Raw genomic sequence first — 23,710 nt, 5'->3', positions numbered from 1 at the left:
TTCCGGCGTTTGGTAGGTACTTCCGGGTTCCTAGCGGAAGTAGCAGAGGTGGTGCCATGGTAAGAGAAGTCCGCCGGGAAAATCCTAATTCGAAGTTCTCCTAGCTGGTTAATGAGTGCTCCGGATGTTTCACCGCGGTTCCCGAATTCTATCTTCGAAGCCCGTGCTTGGCTGAGGGGTGAGTATGCCCTGCCCTACCCTCTAGGTGAGTCAGGGAACCGATGGCGGTCGAGCCCAGAGCGTGGAGAACTAGGTTAACTCAAGTCTCATAGCTAATGTGGGCCGCTCTCCGCAGGTCCTTAGTGACACGTGCGGCCTAGTTTATCCCGAGTGTCCTGCGAGAGATGGGTCCTCGGGACATTAACCACGTGTCCTTGGGTCACTACCCCTACTTGGCGCCGCGATGGCGGTGAGAGGGCTTTGGTCCCCTAGAAAGCGCGACTCCCTCTGGTTCATGCGGCAGCTTCTTGTGATTGCGGTCAGAGCTTAGCTCTGTGTCCTCCCAGAAAGCCTGTCTCCGACCCTAAGGAAGCGCCGATCCTGCTTCTGTTGGGCGATTGACCACCCGCTTTCAGTCCGGGCAACTGTTGTGGTTGTTTTTTAAGTCACGCCTTTGACGGGCACCGAAGATGGATGAGTATTTTCTTTTCAAGGTTTCTCAGTCTATTCATGGGGGTGTTCTTTTTCTGAACCAAACCGACTTATTGTGATAAATAGTTGACTCATTCCGGTTTGAATTAGAGTTCGGCGCGTGAAACCGTCCTGGCTGCTGAATGTAAGCCCTCTGAAGGTAGAAACTGTGTCTTGATCTTCTTTGTGACCTCTCCTCCTTTAGGGGGCAGGGTTTTGTGTAGAGACAGCATCTGGTATTTGATGAATGGAACCCAGCCTCTGAAAGTACTATTTTTAGAACCATCGACCCTGCTAAAGAGCTCTAGAACCCCTAATGAGCTTTTTTTTTTTTTCTTCCTCTAGGAAGCACCGTGTTTGATAAATAGAACCCAGCGTCTCCAAAAACTATTATAGAGCCGGGTGCAGTGGCACACCCTTGTAATATCAGCTACTCAGGAGGCTGAGGCAGGAGGATCACAATTTGGAGGCCAGCCTTAGCAATTTAAAACATAAGAAAGGCTGGGTGTGCTTAAGCACCCTTATGTTCTATCCCCTGGTACCAGGAAAAAAAAAAAAAAAAAAGGAACTATTGTAGAACCACTAACTCTGCATTCTAAAGAATTGCTCTAGAACTAGTGGGAATTTCATTCTTTTTTGTATGAAGCACCATAGGCCTGAAGAGAACCCATCTGAGAAAACCCTGTGTCTTCAGTGTCAATATGGATTCCTCAAATTATTCAAGGATGGAGAATCTTCCTTAGTGTTAAATGCATTGCCACCAACATATGAGATGGCCTCATCACAAAGGAAAGGGCTGCAGGCAAGAATTCTCAGTTCTGAAGAAGAGGAGAAACTGAAAAGAGACCAAGCTTTGGTGTCGGATTTTAAACAACAAAAACTGGAAAAAGATGCTCAGAAGAACTGGGACCTTTTTTACAAAAGAAATACTACCAATTTTTTCAAAGATAGACACTGGACCACTAGAGAGTTTGAGGAGCTAAGATTATGTAGGGAGGTAAGCTAATATTTCACCTTATCCTGAACTGTTCTTCATTTGGAACAGGTTTGTGGAAGAGGGGTGCTTTATTGCATTCCTGAAAGCAGTGTGAAGTAGAAAATTTACGAAGTCTATCAAAATGCTTGGTACCTTAAGAAAGAAATATGTATTTGGTCTGTAGTTTTAGCAATTTTCAGCTAACGTTTAGAAGAGAGGACATGCATAGATTTTTTTTTTAAGGCTACTCTAAAAGTTGTAAACATTAAATATTCATTTGTACTGAGTGAATTTAGTGACAAATTGAAAATAATAGCAATTAATGAACTATTTATTATGGCTCTTTTTCTTTTTTTTTTATTGGTCACAACATTACAAAGCTCTTGACATATCATATTTCATACATTAGATTGAAGTGGGTTATGAACTCCCAATTTTACCCCAAATGCAGATTGCAGAATCACGTCGGTTATTATGGCTCTTTTTCTAAGAAGACTTGTTTTCTCAAACTTTATACTAAATCTGTGAAGTGTTTTGTTATTCCCATTTGCATGTAAAGCTGAGGCACAGAGCTATTGAAGTGATTGCCCAAGGATAGACTGCCGGGGCAGAGGAGGATTTGGGGTTTGAGTGCCCGTAGTTTAGCTTCAAAACCTGTTCAGTTAGCCAGTATATTGGGTTTTTTTCTGCACAGCCTGCCCAATGTTGGATGATGATATGTGAGATACTGGTATGAACTTTTATTAGTTCTGTTGTTTATCATCTGTTCAGTGGGATGAAAGACTTTGTCGCTCACATTCTGGGCCTTTTAGTTTGGTTTATTTCTTCATTATTCAAATATAATGTATTATAACTTTGGGTTCTCTTTCACCAGTTTGAAGGCCAAAAATTAACCATGCTTGAAGCTGGTTGTGGGGTTGGAAATTGTTTATTCCCGCTTTTAGAAGAAGATATGAATATCTTTGCCTATGCCTGTGATTTTTCTCCAAGAGCAGTTGAATTTGTTAAGGTTGGTATACCATCTATGTGTTTTGCTATGTTTCTGTTTTCTTTTGTGTTTGACCTGCCCTTTGCATCCATTTGCCTAATTGCAGTTCTCTTTCCAGTCCTCTCTGTGATGCTGATCACTGTGAATGTAATTTTCCTTTTACATACATATGCAACACGTATAGAAATACATCTCTATTCAAGAAAAGTAAATACTTTACACCTGCTGTATAAACTTTTTCTTTGCTGAACTATTCTAAAGTGAATTACAAACATAAAGACTCACTCCTAAATTTGTCTCCCCAAAATAAGTCCTTTTTTTAAAAAATATAACCACAATTAGCTTATATTCAGCAAAAATAACATTAATTCCCTAATGTCTTTAATACCTATCCCAGATTCAAATTTCCCCAAGTAGGTCCAAGTTATCTTTTTTTTTTTTTTTTTCAATTTATTTTTTTAGGTATAGATGGATACAACACAATGCCTTTATTTTTATGTGGTGCTGAGGATCGAACCCACGTCCCACCCGTGCTAGGCGTGCGCTCTACCACTGAGCCACAATCCCAGCCCCCCAAGTTATCTTATATAGCTATTTTCAATCCAGTCACAAACTACCTCTTACACTTCCCTTATGTCATTTAAATCTCCTTAGCTTAAAATGCTCCTGTCTTCCTTCCTGAACTATGATTTTTCCCACTGAGTTTTTGGAGATATCAAGTCAATTTTCTATAATAAGGCCTTAGGTTCCAAGTTGGTCTGATTGTTTCTTGGTATTATTGTTTAATTTGTTCCTTCTATCCTCTATATTTCATGTAAACTAAAAGTTAGGTTTAAATCAGGTAAAATTTGGGTGCATAAATATATTTATTTATTTATTTTTGTATTTTTAATTGTCAATTTTATTTATTTATATGCAGTGCTGAGATTTGAACCCAGGGCCTCACACATGCCAGGCAAGTGCTCTACCACTGAGCCACAACTCCAGCCCTGCATAAATATATTTATAGGTGATGTTGTATTTTGCATATTGCATCCTGTCAAGCGATAATATCTGGTGATCTCCTTACAAGCTGTAGTAGTCATCTTACTCCCTAAGTTAAGGTAGCAATGCCTAATTCCCCTACTATAAGAATATTTTCCTTTTGCCATTAACAAATATGTGGGGGGCACTTTGACAACATGCACATCAACCTTTTGCAGTTTTAACATCCATTAGATCTTTAATAGTTGTAGATAGTGTCATATTTAATGTAACTTGATTTTTTTCACTCTACATTATTATGTCTACAGTTTTTCATGTTAGTACATGTAGATTACCACATTATACACATATCTGTTATAAAATTCCATAAAATGGATAGATATACTTACATAATAGTTTCCTTGTTGTTATTCATCATTTATATCATTTCTAATTTTTTTCTCTTACAAATAGGGGGTTTATGTGATGGGTATCAAACATATGATTCCCAAAACATGTTTATACATTTCTCTGTGATGGACAATGGAAGAAGTAGAATTTTTTGGAAGAAGAATAAGCACATTTAAATTTTTATAGCTACTACCAGGATTTCTTCCAAAAAGATCATACCAATTTATAATTTCACCAATAATTTAAAGATACCATTTTCTCTATTCTCTCAATATTTGTTATCTTTAATTTTGTCAATCTTTGGGCAAAAAGTAATGTCCCCATGTTTTGTTCTTTATTACCAAAGATATTGAAGACCTTGCAATATGTAAATATATATTTTTTTCTGCCATGAAAAAAAAAGTACTTATCTTTTGCTGTTACCTCATAGCTCTTAAATGTTGTTTGGGTTCCCCCCCCCCAACTTTATTTTTCCTTGCATATTCAGTTTGTATAATTTCTATCATCTGTCATTAAGTTCACTGATTCTTTCCTAAACAGCAAGTGTTCCTACTGATGAACTTGTCAGAAGCATAATTATTCATTTTCTTGTCCATGTTTTTGGTTTGGAGCATTTATATTTGAGTTTCCATTAGTAAAATTACCTACCTAATCTTGCACATGGTCTATCTTTTCCATTAGAGCCTTTAACATTTTAATCATAGTTATTTTAAATACCCAAACTTTTAGTTCCATCATCTATGTCATGTTTGAGTCTAGCTCTAAAGATTGCTTTCTTCAGAATGTTTTTCTTGTCTTTGGTATGCTTTGTACTTCTTTCTTGAAGCTGGACATATTGGGGCAGGAGATACTGAGGTAATAGGAATTTGTAATAATCTAGCCAGGAGCTGGGGTGTGTTTGAAGCTGTAGCTATAGTTACTTGTGAGGTTTGTTGTTGCTATGGGCACCAGACTTAAAACCCTCTGGTGGCTTGCCTTTGGATATTCCCCTATCCTTTTCCCCAAATAGAGTCTGTCTCTCGCACTTTCCTGGATATTATTATTTGGGACTTCTTGGTGGGCCATGGGAGAGAGTATTATTATTCACTAATGCCACTCCGAGGTGTGCCTGTGTCTCAATGGTATGACCTTCATATGTGTTTCTACTTACAGCTTTTCTTATCCATCGCTCTCCTAGCTGCAAGATGTATCTGCCAATGTCCCCTCTTGATCTTGAGGCTGTTGTCTATGCAGACTGATTGGATTAGGGCTGAGTGGTTCTGTTGCCCCAGCTGCAGAAGTATTCTATAGTGTCCTTAGGTTGCAGGCCTCAGGTGACCTTTTCATGCAGATTCAGCATTTTCTTCCTTAAAGGATATGAGAAAAACTACCACCAGAAAGCACCATCCTTTCCTTGAGAGCCTAGCACTATTACCCCTTTAGGGGGCTGGAAACAGTTCTATATTTTCACATTCCAGTGCCTGCTTTTGGTCTCTAGCAATTTGCCAAATTTCTAGTTTTGTCTGTCTAGGTAGAGGGCTTTTGCCTCAGGTAAGCCAGTGCTTGGGTCTTGTGTCTGCCTGATAAAAATACATCTTTCTCCAGATTTTGGGCTGGTGGGTTCTGTGATCTCTGTCCTTTGATGGGTTCACAAAAATCTTTTTTTTTTTTCTCTTTCCAGCTATTTTCTTGTAAGAGCAGGAGCTGTGTCTTCCCACTTCTGTGTATCTCTGAGCTAAAACTAAAAGTTGTAACACTAACTGAATGAGAAATTCATTTTCCTACTCTGATAATTATCACCTTCTTTATCTTTTTATCTTAATTGTTATATTTGTCATGTAAATGTTAAACTCTCCCACACACAGGTGTTTGGGGACTTTATTCTATCTCAGTGATCTCCTTCTCAAACCGCATTGTTTTGCAATATATTTTGATGTTCCATGGTGTATCTCCTTTTTTATTTTAAAAATTGACTTTTGCTTCCAGATAAAATAGATTTACCTTGGTGTAAGTTTCTATAAGTCTATTGGAATTTGGTTGAGATTGCATTGGATCTATAGGTGGAATTATGAATAGAATTGACATGTTTTCAATATTGAATTTTCCCTTCCAGTAACTTTATGTATCTATCTAATCAAATCAGGTCCTCATTTATATGGAGGAACAACTTAATATTTTTCATGTGTTGAAGCCCGCCAACCAGAATATACCAGGAACATACTTGTAGCAAAAAAAAAAGAAAAAAGAAAAAAAAATTGAGTTTTCTTCATCAAAGGAAAATATGCTCCAGAAGAGCTGTGGGAGCCTCCCAAGAAGGGGAATTGGAAGGCTTCCCACAGGGTTTAGGCTTAAAGGGGATGATTCAGAGGATTAAGGAAGCACAGATCAATTTTATATTATCATCCCTCTGCAAGTACACATTTCTGAAATGCTCAGTTTTGAACAAGTGATAGACTATATTCTCTCCTCAATTAAAAATGATTTGCTAAAATGATACCTTGCCTCTTGTTCTGAATAATAATGCTTTACATGGTTTTATCCAGTAAAAAGAGCTGGTTTTATTTCCGTGTAGCAGTATGCAGCTAGAAATAGGATCTTCTTTTGATGGTATATGTTTTGTATGTGTCAGCATGGCGGTTGCACTAAAATTCTTTTTTTGCTTTTTTCCCTCTCTAGCAAAATCCTTTATATAACACTGAGAGATGCCAGGTATTCCAGTGTGATCTCACTAAAGATGACCTTCTGGATCATGTACCACCAGAATCTGTGGACGTTGTCATGTTGATATTTGTGCTCTCGGCCATTCACCCTGATAAGATGCACCTTGTTTTACAAAACATTTACAAGGTTAGTGGTATGGGGTCTGTACTTGAGGGTTGGACATCCAGATCCCCAGGTTTACCTTCCCTCTGAGGTTCGTGTACTGTTGAGAGTCACAGGCTCTTCATTCTCACTATGTAGATTGTGTTTTCAGCATATGAAAAGGGGCTCTCTGGCATAAAATACCCACCGTAACTTTGGATTTGTTCAGTGCTGTGACTGTTCTTAGAGTTTGGCCAGCCTTAGAGCAAGGATGATTTTGAGATCTGTGGAGGTGAGAGGAATAAGAAGTTCAGTGGATGCAAAGTTAAGAATGCCTAGACACAAAACCTGGTTTTACCACTTAGGCAAGTTCCTTCACCCCTGTTTCTTTACCTGTGAGTGTTGAAGTAATAGCTCCAAGATTTAGGATTTGAAGAAGATTGGATGAGATGGGTATAAAGTACTTAGCACAATGCCTAGAACATGGTAAGCCTCTTCAAAAGTCAGCCATTAGGATGTGGCTGCTGTCATTATGGTTAGTAAACTGGGAAGAATCCAAGCTGCTGTTGCTATCAGGAGGCTGCTGTAGCACTCAGGAAGTAAAGATTCACTCATGAAGTCATGTGTCTTAAGACAAGCCATCTGCCATCTCTGAACCTCAGTTTCCTTGTCTGTAAAATGGGAGTGTCTCACAGAGATGAAGGTGACATCATGAATCTGGGCACTTTATAAACTATAGTGGAAACTTACCTATTATAAACAATTTGTTGCAGTGTTGGTTAACTTTAAAAATCAGTTAAACCAAGAAATCTTTAAAAGTGTTAAACATTTTATTATATATTAAAATGTAGGGGCTGGGGATATAACTCAGTTGGTAGAGTGCTTGCCTTGCATGCACAAAACCCTGGGTTCAATCCCCAGCACGCACACACACACACACAAAAGTGTGAGTTTTCATCCTCACATCACTCCTGATGGAGGGCCAAGGCCCTTTTTTTTTTTTTTTTTTAAGGTATGGATGGACCATTAATCATTTACATAAACCACATATAATATTTTTAGTGTTTTTAATTATTTTGGGAGGGTGGGGTGGTACTAGGGATTGAGCCCAGGGGATATTTACCACTGAGCTACATCCCCAGCCCTTTTTGTTTTTTATTTGGAGACAGGATCTCACAGGGGCTGGCTTTGAACTTGGCAATCCTTTTTTAGCCTCCCAAGCAGCTGGGATTGACCATGCACCACCACACCTGGCAGTTTTAGTGACTCTAAAAGTGGAATAATAAGCCTGGCACAGTGGCACATGCCTATAATTTCAGCTACTGGGGAAGCTGAAGCAGAAGAATTGCAAGTTTGAGGCCAGCCTGGGCAACTTAGCAAGATCCTGTCTCAAACAAAAAAGGGCTAGGGATGTAGCCCAGTGGTGGAGTGCTTGCCTAGCAAGTGTGAGGCCCCGAGTTCAATCCCCAGTACCAAAAAAACAACAACAAAAAACGGTGAAGCAAGAACTTAAAAGAATTGGAAAGTAATCTAAGGGCAGATTCTATTGTTTTTATCCAGAGTTTCTCACACCTAATTGTGAAAGTTTGTTCAGCATTTCTTTATCAAGTCTTTTCAAAATGATCTTCTTTTTATGGAACATTTAAGTGCTTCCTATTCGTGTACATATTTCATTGTTATATATTCAAGTTACAGAATTATAATCTAAGTATTACTGGCATAAGCAAGTTTGGGAACAAAAACAAGTGACCAGTGTAAGTGTGCAGCTCACAGCAGGTGTGGGGAGTTGCTAAAGTGCAGGAGCATGTGCTCTGCAAAATCCACAGCCTGCACCATTCAGGAAGTCACAGGCCACAATCACTCTGCATTCAGATGGAGATGAGATCAGTCAGCAAGTTGAGGAAGCTAGATGTTGGGTAAGAGAACTTCATTGAACTACACTGAACTCGGGTGCTTAACCACTGAGCCACATTCACAGCCCTTTTTCATATCTTATTTAGAGGCAGGGTCTTGCTGAGTTGCTTAGGGTCTCCCTAAGTTGCTGAAGCTGACTTTGAACTCAGATCCTCCTGCCCCAGCCTTCCGAGCCAGGAGGATTATAGGCATGCACCACTGTGCTTGGCTCCTGGTATTAACTTGTAAAATTAGTATAAGATAGAAGTCACTATAAAACTAGAAGTCACTAGAAACCTATTAAGGAATTATTCTCCCTTATTTTTAAACATTTAGATCTCTGCACAACAATATTAGCCCTCTCCTTATGAGTTTTGTGAGTTTTTTTTCTTCCTTATTTCTACTCTCTCTGCCCCTGGTATCTGAACAGGTGAGAATTCAAAATGCTCCAGAACCTGGAACTTAAGCCAAAGAGGGAAAAAAAAAAAAAGCATCAGGGAAAACATGCTAGGAAATACCTGATTTGGAGGGTCAGGTGAGGGTGAAGGGTTATTGACATTGGAAACTACAGAGAAAATAGAAGATGAGGAGCTTGAACAGAGAGTGACTTGTCCAAATTGAAAGTTTTTAGTTTGTTTTGTTTTTGTTTTTGGTACTGGGTATTGAATGCAGGGGTGCTTTAACACTGAGTTATATTCCCAGCCCTCTTATTATTTTTTTTTTTTTTTTTCAATTTTGTGTTAGGGTCTCGCTAAGTTGCTGAGGCTGGCCTGAAACTTGCCATCCTCTTGCCTTAGTTTCCTGAGTCACTGGAATTACAGGAGTGTGCCACCACACATGGCTGGGTTATACTACTTGGTATTAACAAAGCATATTAGACATTACTGTGGGAGTAAATGGTATAGATAGGGTGGAGGACAAGATCTCAAGAAGAGAGAAGCCCAAATTGTGAAGAGGTCAGCATATTTGGAAAGATAATCCACATGTATATTGAAATTGACCAGAATTAAAAGTGGAATAGCATTCAGATAATACAATAAACCAGAAAATACATTCCTCACAAAATGGAGGGAAATGACTCTGGAATCAATAGATGACTCAAGAAAAGATAGTGATACAAGGAGAAAGAAGAATTCACAGAAAATAGCAAGGCCTTATGTTGGTAGAAAGGTGATGGGAGAAAACAGCCTACCTTGAAAGGGATGGTCAGGATTCTTCGAGAACAAGAATATGAAGGCTCTATTCAAAAGAGGTGATGGTGCTATATCAGGGATTTCATGAATGAAAGGTTTTCAGTATTAGGGAGGAGTTGGGGATATAGATAGGGGGCATACAGTCATGTGTCACTTAACAAAATTCAATTTTATTATTGTGTAAAGTATACATTGAGTACATAGATGTTATAACTACTACACACCTAAACTTCATGGTATATATTTATATAAGCCTGTTGTTCCTTGGGCCACCAATAAACAATACATGATTCAATCAAGCACAAGAGAAAAATGATGCATTCAAGAGACACAGTAAACAAGATATGTGAGACTGCTGCTACAGGTTTTTGTGGGATTTTGTTGTTGTTGTTGTTGTTGTTGTTGTTTTGATTCTGAGGATTGAACCCAGAGGCACTTAACCACTGTGCTACATCCCCAGACCTTTTATATATTTTATTTAGAGATAGTCTGACAAAGTTGCTTAGGGACTTACTAATTGCTGACTCTATCTCCTGCCTCAGCCTCTAAGCTTACAGACATGTTCCACCATACCCAACTGCTGCTGCAGTTTTGAAATAAACTTTTTTTTCAATTTTTTATTTGTTCTTTTTAGTTATACATGGCAGTAGAATATATTTTGACATATCATACATACATGAAATATGACTTCCCATTCTTGTGGTTGTATCTGATATGGAGTTACACTGGTTACACATAGGAAAGTTTATGTACCACATTTTCTTTATCCATTCATCTATTTAAGGGCAAATTTTAAGTCGTCTGGGTATATGCCAAAGAGTGGGATAACTGAGTCAAAAGGTGTTTCATTCCAAGTTTTCTTAAGAATCTCCATACTGCTTTCCAGAGTGATTGTACCAATTTGCAGTCCCACCAGCAATGTATGTTAAGCTTTTTTAATAAGTAGAAGGAATATATTCTAAAATGAAAAGAAATACAACATAATATGATTTGAATGTGGATCAAGTGTGTTCTCCCAATGGTTCCATTTAGTGGAACCCTTGAAATAGGACCAATTAAAAGGTCCTTTGGTCATTTAGGGCTTCCCCTCAGAAAGGATGAGGCAGTTCTTGTTGGGTATTTGGTTAATTCTCTTAAAAGATTTGTTAAATAGAGAGAAAGCCTTGCTCCTCCTGCACTCTGGTTTCCCGTCTCGCTGTGAGATCTCTTTCACACATGTTCTTCTGCCATCCAAAATTCAGAGCTGATTCCAGGATCATGCCCTTGAATCTCTATAACTGTGAACTAACTAAATAAACCTTTTTTTAAATAAAGCTTCCCTCCTCAGGTATTTCACTGAAGTAATGAAAAACAGACCAAGACATGTGGTTAAAACATAAACAATCATTATCATTAAGTGTTGTGTACTGTACATAATTGCATGTGCTATACTTTTATACAGCTGGCAGTGTAGTATGTTTCTTTATACCAGCATCACCACAAATAGCATAATATGTTGTGCTGTGACTATGACAGCTATGATGTCACTAGGTAATGGGAATTTTTCAGCTCCATTTTAATTTTGTAAGACCACTATCATATACGTAATCCATTGTTGACCAAAAATTCCTTACATGACATGTGACTATACTTCTACTCAACATTGTACTGGAGGTGCTAATCAGCTCAAAAATATAAGATTTGATTTAAAAATTTGGGGCTGAGGAAATAGTTCAGTTGGTAGAGTTCTTGCTTAGTATGCTCTGGGTTCAATTCCCAGCACCACCCAAAAAAAAAAAAAAAAGACCCTAATTTTAAAATTTGAGAATGAAAAAGAAATTTGTTACTTGTAGAAATTATAAATTCTAATTTTCTAATCAAAAACTATTAGAGCAGCCGGGTGTGGTGGTACATACCTGTAATCCTAGCTATTTGAGAGGCTGAGGCAGGAGGATCACAAGTTTGAAGCCAGCCTAGGCAACTTAGTGAGACCCTGTCTCAAAAAATAAAGGACTGGGGGTGTAGCGCAGTGATAGAGCAACACTGGGTTCAGTTCCCTGGACTGCCCCCCAACCCCCCACCCCTAAGAATCACAAAAGTATAAGAAGAATGTATTGATGTCATAGAACAGTACACTTAAAAAGTTAAAATGGTTAAGTTTATGTTATATATATTTTGCCACATAAAAAAGGGAGTAACAGGGGCTGGGGCTGGGACTCAGGGGTAGAGTGCTTGCCTACCATACGTGAGGCATTGGGTTTGATCCTCAGCACCACATAAAAATAAATAAAATAAGGCATTCTGTCTATCTACGACTACAAAGGGTGTGGGGGGGTGAGTAACATGCAATATGTGCTCTGATTTTTTTTTTAATTTCCTGTTATATTGCTTATGTTATTGTCATTTGTTTTGACTGCTGTCTGTGTTCCATTACATCAGGGCCTGCAAATGACAGCCAGCAATCAAAATCTCCTTTTTTAAAAAAAATTTTGTTTTGAGACAGAATCTAAGTAAACTTACTTAGGCTGACCTTGAACTTGAAATTCTTCTTCCACGGCCTCCTAAGTAGCTGGGATTACAGGCCTACACTGCCACATCCAGTCCAAATCTGTGCTTATATATTAAGATCAGTTATATAATACAAAGAAAATGTGATTTGTTCAAAAAGATCTTTTTTGAACACTGATAAAAAAAATTAAAGGGTTCCTACAATGAAATCTGACAAATGTATGAGAGTAAATTTTATACATAGCACATTGAAGGTCATTTAAGAAAATTTGTATGACTGGGCACAGTGGCACACACCTGTAGTACCAGTGATTTTGGAGGCTTTGGGAGGAGGATTACAGATTCAAAGCCAGCCTCAGCAACTTAGTGAGGCCCTAAGCAACTTAGCAAGACCCTGTCTCATAAAAAATAAAAAGGGCTAGAGATGTGGCTTAGTGATTAAGTGCTCCTGGGTTCAATCCCCAGTACCAAAAAGAAAAGAAAATTTATATGGAGAGAAATACTGTGTTCAGGACATACTCTGTATTTCTTCCATAGGTAAACTATGCAATTATACTAAAAATCCCTGCAAATTTTATTTTTTGTCGGATTGTTTTTTAATTGGGAGAGGTGTGGGTTTGAGGAAATTGACAAGCTGATTTTAAATAGACATGAAAGACCAAGTAGAGCCAAAACACTCCTGAAGAAGAATGAGATAGGGGGATTTATTCCTTGCCAGTTATAGACTTATTATAGCTATAATAATTAAAGACAGAGTGGTTTTGGCAGGAGGACAGATTCACAAATGGAGTGTGATGCAGTTTAGAAATTGTTCCCTACAGATACGGAAAATTGATGTATGATAGTTGAAAATCATTAGGAAAGGTAGAAACATTGGTTATTTATAGGAGGGGATGAATTGGATTCCTACTTCAGACCTATACAAAATTCATTCTCAAATTAATTAAAGACTTACATGAAAAAGAAGTTTAGCTACATATGGTGGCACATGCCTGTAATCCCAGCAATTTGGGAGGCTGAGGCAGGAGGATCGCAAGATCAAGACTAGCCTCAGCAACTTAGTGAGGTCCTAAGCAATTTAATGAGACCCTGTCTTAAAATAAAAATTAAAAAGGGCTGGGGATGTGCCGCAGTGGTTAAGTGCCCCTGGGTCCAATCCCTGGTACCAAAAATTGGAGGACTAGAGATGTGGCTTAGTGGTTAAGCACCCCTGAGTTCAATCCCCAGTACCCCCATCACCACCAAAAGTTTAAAACTTTCAAGAGAAAATACGACCTCAGAGTGGGAAAAACTTCAAAGAAGACCCAAAGCATTTTAAGCATAAAGATGATGTTAGTAAAAATGAAGGAAAAGAAAAAGGAATTTCTACTGTTCAAAGACAATATTAAGAAACTAAAAAGACAAATTGGGAAAAGTAATTTATACAACTGGCAAAAGATTAGTATCTAGAATACATAAAGAATTCCTGTCTGTCAGAATGAAAGACAATTTAATAGAAGAATGGGCAGATACTCAGTCATTTCATAGAACGGTAAATTAACACATAAAAAGATGATCTCAGTGACCAAGGAAATGTAAGATGAAATCATAAGGAGATACCACTGGATTAATAAAATTTAGAAGTTTGATAAAGCCAAGTATTGATGAGAATATGCATCTGCAGAACCCCTTGTACTTTTCTGATACAGTAACCAGTTTCGAAGTCAATTTGACCTAATGGAGGAGGCATACATTGTAGTATGTTCAGACAGTTGGAGCACCACACAGCACTGAAAGACAATGACCTCAGCTATAGGAATGACATGGGTTAATTTTCAAGAAGCAAGTTGTTATCTGGGCATGGTGGCACACAACTGTAAGCACAGCTACGTAGGAGGCTAAGGCAGGAGAATGGGGAGTTCTAAACCATCCGGGGAAACATAGTGAGACTGTCTGGATAGGAAAAAAAAGGGGTAAAAAAGCACATTGCTTACAGCATGATGTGTTTTTGAGCATCCTCTCATTCCACTCACCCCTTTCTTTCCACCATTGAGAAAAAGAAAGAAAAGTAGTAGATTAATAATGCAAATGTAGGCTGGTGGATTTCTAGGGCAGGGGTTCATGGCCCTTGGTAACCTAGTGAAACCTATGAACCCCTCAGAATGTTAGCTGCCTGTTTTAGTAGGTTAAAGTAGGTTACAAGGGAAATTTATTAAAATACAGTTTCAATCATATTTGTTATGCTGTGATTTTTAATTAACACATTATATTAACACATTAATTCGAAAGCTCTTTAGTGGTGATCTAGTAAATACCATACTTTTTATTTATTTATTTATTTGGGCACACTCTGTATAAATTTGTTTAATGCAAAACAAATTCTTGACAAGGTTTTAACAGAATTTTCAACATCAGTACAGATAAATGTAATATATTCCTCAAGGAAAAAAAAAGCAGTTTAGAGCTTGCCATGAAGCCTGCTTTTAACAGGTTTAGACATTGTTATTTAAAATGTATATGTGTTGGGCTGGGCCTATGGCTCAGTGGTAGAATGTTTGCCTAGCAAGTGTGAGGCCCTGGGTTTGATCTTCAGCACCACATAAAAATAAATAAATAAAGGTATTGTGTCCAACTACAATTAAAAAATAAAATAAATTTAAAAATGTATATGTGTGTGTGTGCATATCAAGGCAATATGGTAGTGTTCTCAAATCATCTTATTTACTTACAAAAACTGCATGGTAAATTTTACACTGAAATACAAGTTTGCTTGACACCTCTTTATCATTTTGTCTTATTCCTCTCTTGCAACTCATGTAGTAGCCTCACTATAAAGTCTCCTTTTGGACTCCAGATGTTTGTGTACTTCAAAAGGAAAAGCAACAAACAGTTTTGCAAAGCTTCTTAGGTACAAAATGAACTAAGTAGCAGTGCCAAATTTAGTCTTCTGAAGAACAAGTAATGTGAAACCATACATTTTTGAAGTAAAAATGAATGTAAATTTAAGTATATGCAAGGACTGCACCATGATGCAAGGGATTGTTTCTGCAGGGGTTGTTTGTTGTCATACTAGCAATGGAACCTAGAGTCTTGGACATGCTCCGCAAGGGCTGACCACTGAGCTACGTCCCTAGCCTTTTTTATTTTGCAATAGGGTCTTGCTAAATTGACAAAGCTGGCCTTAAACTTGGGATCCTCCTATGCATCAGCCTCCCAAGTGGCTAGGATTACGGGCATGGGCAATGGCACCAGGCTATTTTGGGGTTTTTTGCTCAAAATTTTGGTTGCCTGAATTCATAATTAAGGAAGTACTAACTTTCCATTGGAAGCAGTGAAAATAAAGATATAACTTTGTTTTCTACTTAAATTCACAGTACTCTGATCTCTAATCTTCAACCTTTTGGGCCTGTGGACTTGAGATTCAGAATTTCTGTGTTAAGAAAGGCAGGGTAATGGTGCAGAGGAGGAGTTTACAGGTGTATTGATAATGGTCTGATTCTTAAATTGAATGAAAGTTCATTTATAATTTTACAACTTATGTATGTTGTCTATAGTTTTATATTTTCCTGAGGTTTAATAGTCATGTAATAAGTACTCCGGACAAGTTAGAGGGATTTTTCCACATGCATATACTCATGTAAACCCCAACTAAATATAGAATGTTTCTAGCATCTCTGCAGGCTTCCCGGTGCCCTCACCCCACCCCCAGAGACCCTAGGTGACCAGTTTTCTAACCTCCATCTTCATGGATCAGTTTCATCAGTTCCTGAACTTCTTTTCATGGAAACATACAGCGTGTATGTGTGTGTGTGTGTGTGTATTAGTAATATGAAATATTATATTAAAAAAAGAAAAACAAAAAACTGAGCCGGGTATAGTGGCACATGCCTGAAATCCCAGTGGCTTGGTAGGCTGAGGCAGGAGGATCCTGAATTCAAAGCCAGCCTCAAAAACTTAGCAGGGCCTTAAACAATTCAACAAGACCCTGTCTCTAAAATTTAAAAAAGGCCTAGGAATGTGGCTCAGTAGTTAAGTGCCCCTGGGGTCAATCCCCAGTTCCAAAAATTTTAAACAGAAAAAGAAAGAAAAACTGGACTCAGGCTGTCCCAGACTATTTTTTTTTTTTTTAGTAACAAATTTCATTTCAGCATTCCTCCTATTTTTTACTCTTCGATAGATTTTTTTTTTTTCCTCCATCCTATCTGGAATGAGTTTATAGCAGCAGTGATTGCTTTCTCATTGAGTGGTTTATTTATTTGAAATCATGTTTCACCAGGAAATTTCTAGAGGGAGAAGCAATTTGCAACCTCTAATGATAAGACACCCTGTGAATTGCTCTGAGACCCTTACATGAATAGTCACAGAAATAAGCTGTTGTAATATAAATTTAATCACTCCAAGCTATTAACACCAGCGGGAATTTTTTTTTTTTAAATCTTTGGAAGAGTAAAGGAAAGATGGGCTAGATTTGCCATCAGAAGACCTGATCTTTAGTCTTAAAATTATTGGCTTGCCTTGAGTTGTTCGGGCAAGTAAGACATCTTTACTCTGAGCCAGCCTTACCAAAAAGTGGGTTTAATAGGACCTAATCTGCTCACCCTTGGAGTTGTTGGAATGGAAAAAAAAAAAAAAACTGACATTGGAAAATGCCTGATTAACTACAGTATCATGATCGAAAGAGGCATTAGTATCATAATTTATTTTACAGATGAGAAAATATATTCAGAGGGATGAAATTACTTTGCATTCAACTAGTTAATGGAAGAACTGAGATTTGAGTCAAGATTTCCAAATTCCAGAGTGAGTGTTATTTCCCCTGTAACATGTAGCCCTTTCTTCTGAAATGAAGAATAAGTCTCATGTGAACTAAATGTTTTCAGAGTTTTTCTTTCTTAATTATTTACATTCTAAAACATAGCATTTCTAACCAAGGTAAGAATGTTTTTATCTGAGACTCTTTCTTCACTGACAGCATTTTTAAAATACATGCTATTATCAATAAGAGTTTACTAAATGAGAAAATCTGCTCAAACAGTCATGGATAATCTTTCCTCTTCTATTCAGGAGGAGAGAATACATCTAACTAGTTCTAGAATATTTGATAACCCCAGGGGGGCTGCAGATATAGCACAGTTGGTAGATTGCTTGCCTCACACGCACAAAGGCCTGGGTTTAATCCCCAGCCCCACCAAAAAAAAAGAAAGAAAATTTGATAGCCCATCACAAACTTTTCCAAAGGAAACAAATCTATTATAATAGGTTATATATGTTCATTTTAAAATAGATGCTTTCAAACCATTTTGTTGATGTATGATGAGTGAGAATAGATTTAATAAAAATCAGCACACACACACCCGCTTCAGTTCCCTTTAATTTGGTAGTGTTGAATTTTCACATAAAAAGCAAGTGTCAAAAAAAAAGTGCCCCAATGTGTACTACTTTTCATTCTAAAAAACAGGTAGCCATTTCCTTTGTAAAGTGAGCTGTACCCATACCCTACTGATCTTTCCTTCTGATTTTTGAGACATCTACTCTGACATCTTGTCTCTGAAGGACCTTTTTTTTTTTTTTTAATTAGCTACACTCCGAAGGACTTTTGTGTGGGACTCACCACCTGGTCCTGACACTAGTCTTCTTTGAGATGTTGCACTATAGCCTGATGATCTACTTCCCATATCTAGAAGTCCTGCATAACACAGGAAGAATGTGAAAATTGACCTTTCCTTTCTGTACCTCTCTTCTTGTCTAGTGTGAAGAGTGACTCACCCCCCATCCCCCAGGACTAACAGAAGTATCTGTTCCACAGTATGAAACCTTTTGACCTAAGTGTGAGTCCTGACTCCTCTACTTAGTAGCTAGTGGGTGATGATGGGGGCACAGATGGCTTAACTTTTTCAAGAGTCGTTTTCCGGGGCTGGGGATGTGGCTCAAGCGGTAGTGCGCTCGCCTGGCATGTGTGCAGCCCGGGTTCGATCCTCAGCACCACATACCAACAAAGATGTTGTGTCCGCCGAGAACTAAAAAATAAATATTAAAAATTCTCTCACTCTCCTCTCTCACTCTCTCTTTAAAAAAAAAAAAAAAAAAGAGTCGTTTTCCTCACCTCACATGAGGATGACAGTCATGCTCCTTCATTTCAGAATTGGGTGAAGATCTAATGAGGAAACATCTGGCAAGCTGTCAAGGGCCAGACATGTATCAGTTATGTGCATAGCAGGTGAGCTGCAAGTTATAGCACAGTGAAACCAGAGCTGAGATTCTGAATGAGAAAAACCAGCCTAAAAAATGTGACGACATATTTTACTTTTTACTGAAAAAGCCAAAAATGACATATTATTTTTTAAAAGAAATTTTGATGATTGAGTATTACCAGGTAGCCAATAAATGTGCTTCAATGAGAACAATATCCTTTGGTATTGCCTTTTGCATTTTAATTGTATGACACTGGACTTTCCAGAGTGTTTTTAGAGGTGCTGAAGAAGTATTTCCAATATTATGGAGGCTCTGCCAGGTCTTCCTATCCCTTTTACTGGCATGCCCTTTTCCTACATATTATTATGGGTAATTCAGTCTAGACCTTTTTCTAATTGCCACCAATCTATAAGTTATTTTGAATTCCTAACTTAATCAGATTTTTTTACTTTGTTTAGCTGGGGTCCCCAGAGTTACTCACAGCTCATTTTTCTTTCATAGGTATTAAAACCAGGCAAAAGTGTCTTGTTCCGTGACTATGGACTGTATGATCATGCCATGCTTAGGTTTAAAGCTGGAAGCAAACTTGGAGAAAACTTTTATGTTAGACAAGATGGAACCCGATCATATTTTTTTACTGATGGTAAGATGAATGGAATCTATCCTTAAAATATTTTTTATATCTGATATGCTTGATTACATTATCACTGCAGTAAGGGTGGGGAGGGCTTATAACTGTACTTAGCACATGCACAAGTCCTTGGGTTAAGCTCAGTGCACACCTCTTACCCAGCACCTGGGACAACAAACAAAGCTTCTTGGTGACAGGGCCTAGTTAGTGAGTCTGGGATAACGGACAGGCTCTGACATGCCATGTGGATTCCTTATGGCAGCTGTGCTGGAAGAGGAGGGAGGGCAAATCAAAAACTTCATTTTGTTCAGTTTAAAGCAAATAAGGCAAATATAATGCCTTAAGATTACTTTCCAAGATCATAAAGGCAAGTAACCTTTTTTTTTTTTTTAAGATGTTGATAGACCTTTTTTTTTCTTTTTTTATTGGTTGTTCAAAACATTACAAAGCTCATGACATATCATATTCCATACATTTGATTCAAGTGGGTTATGAACTCCCCTTTTTTACTCCAAATACAAGTTGCAGAATCACATCGGTTATAGCAAATCCTTAAAAAACAAATGCCAAATGTCTTCTTTGATATAAAGAGAGCAACTAAGATCAGAACAGGGAAGAAGAGCATGAGGAAAGATTAACATTAAACAGAGTTGATAGACCTTTATTTTATTCATTTATTTATATGCGGTGCTCAGAACCGAACCGGTGCCTCACACATGCTAGGCAAGTGCTCTACCACTAAGTCACAACCACAGCCCCAAGTAACTTTTTTTTTTAATAAAAGTAATTTGATCTGCCAGGCATGGTGGCTCAGGACTATAATCCCAGCTACTCAGGAGGCTGAGGCAGGAGGATCCCAAGTTCAAAGCCAGCCTCAGCAACTTAGTAAGGCCCTAAGCAACTTGTTGAGGCTTTGTCTCAAAATAAAAAGGGCTGGGGATTTGCTCAATGGTAAATTGCCCCTGGGGTAAATCTCCTATCCCCCCCCCCAAAAAAAAATGTAATTGGATCAGTTTTTAAATAAACAAATTTGCTTTATAAAGAGATATTTACATTATTTTGAATAAGAAAATTATCTATTTCTTATCTATTATCTTTTAAGTGTTTCAAACATTAGTTTTAAATCTACATAATTGGGGCTGGGATTGTGGCTCAGCGGTAGAGCCCCCGCCTAGCATGGGCAGGACCCGAGTTCGATCCTCAGCACCACATAAAAATAAAGGCATTGTGTTGTGTCCATCTACACCTAAAAAATAAGTATTAAAAAAAAATACATAATTATCTGAGCCATAGATAATTACATTCATAATCTCTTTTTTCACAAATATTTTTACTTCTGGAAATATTCTTTTAGACACTAAAATGAAACTAAAAATGAGTGATTACCACTAAAACTATAATATCATAAAAATATCAGGAGAAGATATTTTAATATCTTAATGCTTCTGGTCACTAAAATCTGATTAAACTAATTCAAAATAATTGAGAAGCCAAGACAGTGGCACACTCCTGTAATCCTAGTGGCTTGGGAAACTGAGACAGGAGGATCACAAGTTCAGAGTCAGCCTCAGCAACTTAGTGAAGCCTTAAAGCAGCAACCTAGGCCCTGTCTCTAAAAACCATAACAGGAAGGGATGGGATGTGGTTTTGTGGTTAAGCACCCCTGGATTCATCCCCTGGTACCAAAAATACATAAATATAAATAATTGAGAAAACAGTAATGTCTGTAGAGTGCTTCAGAGTAGTGATACTCTTAGTAAGAGTCTTTATTTTTCACTCTGGTCATAGATTTTTCTCCTTCCTGTTACCAGGACATTGAGCACTGTTGGCCTCTTTGTCTTGTAGAATTCCTGGCTCAGCTCTTTGTGGACACAGGTTATGAAGAAGTGGTGAACGAGTATGTGTTTCGAGAGACGGTGAATAAAAAGGAGGGCCTGTGTGTGCCAAGGATTTTCCTTCAGAGCAAATTTCGAAAGCCTCTGAAGAACTCAAAGCCTGCAACCCTGGGCCTGGGTCACCTGGCTGGGAATTGTGCCTCCCCTTGAGGAGAGGAGAGCTTGAGATTACTTTTTTAAGTTTGTATATTTTTATACTTTAATTTTTTAAATTGGTATATATAATTCATGCATTTAAAAAAGGAGCAAGCGGGTGACTGCTACTAGAAATGCAAATAAAACTTCAAAGCCTGAAAGCAAACAAAGTTTCATGGTATAACAAAGTTTAGCTATGTCATCCAACTGTAAAATTCCACATAGGAAAGTGTTAAGAACCCTGTAGCACTCAAGAAAGATCCTTGTCATTACTCATATAACTCTGGAAGAGTGCTCCAGGCAGCATGACAGACAGCCGTATAGAAAAATGAGGCCAAATCGACTAAAATAACACATCCACATGTATTTTTAGACTGAAGGATTGTTCTCTTTTTCCAGTGTCTTATTTGCCCATTTAATCCATTTATGTATCTCTACAAGGTCGGGATTGCAACACATACCATTTTGCTATGTCTGTACTCAAGAGCCACTCTGACATTCTCCCTGATTCTTGATACCATCTAATTGGGCCAGTTCCTGACAACACTTTCCCCTAGGAGAGAGAGGCAAATGCCACCACCTGTCTCCACATCCCGACTCTCATCTGTCCAGTGCAGCTAATCTCTAGTTCAAAGTTCGAATTTTAGGGCTATGAAGGGGCATTAGAATGGATTGGCCTAATTCCCTATTTGGAAATAAGAAGTGGCTGGGGGAACTCAGGCTGAAACCCAATAGCTAGTGTGGTGGAATATGGGAAAATGCCTGAATTGGTCTGCTGCCCTGTCTCTCTGCCCCTGTCTTGCCATATAATGACTTTTTTACTATGAAATAAAATGAGTTTTGTTTGTTTGATTTCCATATGAAAATTTATCCTGAAAGCATACATTTCCCTTTCTGCAGAAAGCTATGTGTGAGACCATCTTGGTATTCGACACGCAGCATGTCTATGACTGGGTGGAAATGCAAAAAATGAGGGCCTTTCAGCCCCAACCACATCTGGAGAGAAAGGCTTCCAGTGGAGCTACTAGTCATAATGGTTCTAGACAATCAGAATAAATCCTCCTGGCTTCTGGAGAGAAGAGGGACAGGTTGCAGAGCTCAGCATATTTGCTGGGTTACTTAACTGCCATCTGTTTTTGTCTTATTGAGAGGAACTGAGGTGGAGCCAGAGGAGCCCCTATGTCTTAATATCCATTGCTCTCTATACTCTCCCCTTCCTCTAGAGGCTGAAAGATGACTATTCCAGGTAAGACTAGACTGGTGAGAGTTTGTCTTCCGCAGTTCTTTTTGTGTGTGTGCACACATATGCGTGCATACTATTTGTGAAATTAACATGGAAAGAAGGTGGGTTTATAAGGTGTCTCACAGGCCATATCACAGACAATAAGCCTGGCCCTGGAGCAGTTTGTTAAGAGCCTGGAAGCCCCAGGCTTGTCACTGTAGTCCAGGGCTGTTTCCTCCACCAAATGAATCCCATACCTAGCTTTAGCCCCAGGATGCTACTCAACACCTCTTCCGTGAAGCCCTTTCATCTGTATCTCCACTAAGTCTGAACACTGTCCCTTGGGTTTAGTGACTGAGCCTAATAGACAAAGTGGAAAGCAAGGGGCAGTGTAGTATAAAGGAGGGAGTGGTGCTGGGGTTGTACTCAGTGGTAGAGCACTTGCCTCACATGCACCACATGAAAATAAAGATATTGTGTCCATCTACAGCTAAAAAAAAAAATATTTTAAAAGCGGGGGGTGGGGGGTGGGCAGTCATGTGTGACCAGAAAGGAGTAATTTGACTTCTGGCCTCATTCCTTAACCTGTCTGAACCTTGATTAAGTGTGGGTTACTGTACTGACCTAAAAGTGTTCTGAGGGTGAATGGGAATACCTAATGTGTGGCACATAATAAAGCCTAAATATTCATAGGTATCTGTGGGAGGCTAACTAGCATGTGACTGGGTCCACCTCCCCTGCTGAGTGGTGTGGCATCCAGCGGCCATGCTGCTGCTGGATAGCCCCTGTCTTTTAAGGGTTCCAGCGACTGTGTCTCGTGCATGGGCGTGCATGGGCATGCCTTCCCACATCCCCATGGGTGGAGCTATGCTCACCTCTTCCTTTGTAATATTACCACTTGCCCGTTTGGGATAGAATGTTCCATAGAAACACCCTTTGTGTGTCCCCTTCTCTTACTCTGCCCTTGGGTGTGGCCTGCCTAGATGTCAGTCATCCTGCTGACAGCAGACATCATGAAGCTAGACTCAACCCCTTGAAACCTGACCCCTTGCCTCATTTGAATGGCTTCTCAATAAAAGGGATCAGCATGCTCTCTCTCTTTCTGTGGACTCTTAGGGTCAGAGGAGCCTTCACAGAACCCCCAAAGAAAAAGGTATTTCTGTCTCTTGTGTGGTTATTTCACACGGCCCAGTTAGCCCAGTTCCCCTGGAGTGACACCTGAGTGTTTTAGTTGCTAGCAACTTGGCAGATATCATTTCCTCAATTCTCATTTTTATAACATTTTTTTAAAGTTTAACTTACAGAAGGAGATACAAATCTACTGTTTAGCTCAG

At 38.6% G+C, this 23,710-nt stretch overlaps 1 protein-coding gene across 6 annotated transcripts; it reads left to right on the top strand.

The window, feature by feature from the left end:
* Window positions 1–53: 53 nt before the first annotated feature.
* On the top strand, window positions 54–22,821 carry METTL6 (methyltransferase 6, tRNA N3-cytidine). 6 transcript variants are annotated; one of them, XR_014021144.1, is made up of 8 exons: window positions 54–178; window positions 976–1,627; window positions 2,481–2,615; window positions 6,624–6,794; window positions 17,010–17,101; window positions 18,051–18,129; window positions 18,442–18,518; window positions 18,995–19,122. XR_014021144.1 is itself a non-coding variant. In XM_081287003.1 (6 exons), exons 2-6 carry the CDS (start codon window positions 1,271–1,273, stop codon window positions 21,167–21,169), a joined length of 1,005 nt encoding a protein of 334 aa, XP_081143129.1. In that variant the 5' UTR covers window positions 54–178; window positions 976–1,270; the 3' UTR covers window positions 21,170–22,821. The 6 variants fall into 6 exon arrangements, 4 of the variants coding, with proteins under 4 accessions (XP_081143129.1, XP_081143132.1, XP_081143130.1 ...); XR_014021145.1 differs by having other exon boundaries at window positions 17,010–17,105; XM_081287003.1 differs by lacking the exons at window positions 17,010–17,101; window positions 18,051–18,129; window positions 18,442–18,518 and adding an exon at window positions 20,970–22,821 and having other exon boundaries at window positions 18,995–19,136.
* Window positions 22,822–23,710: the final 889 nt, after the last annotated feature.

Source organism: Spermophilus citellus (genome assembly GCF_964194105.1).
Source record: "Spermophilus citellus genome assembly, chromosome: 3".
NCBI classification, from domain to species: Eukaryota; Metazoa; Chordata; class Mammalia; order Rodentia; family Sciuridae; genus Spermophilus; species Spermophilus citellus.
This window is presented reverse-complemented; position numbering and strand designations above follow the sequence as displayed.

Bases quoted from the DNA above. Each gene is read 5' to 3' on its own strand.
- METTL6 (XM_081287003.1), top strand. From the start codon at position 1,271: ATGAAGCACCATAGGCCTGAAGAGAACCCATCTGAGAAAACCCTGTGT. The intron at 6,795-18,994 runs GTTAGTGGTATG...TTTCTTTCATAG, and splicing joins TTTTACAAAACATTTACAAG to GTATTAAAACCAGGCAAAAG. The intron at 19,137-20,969 runs GTAAGATGAATG...TTTGTCTTGTAG, and splicing joins ATCATATTTTTTTACTGATG to AATTCCTGGCTCAGCTCTTT.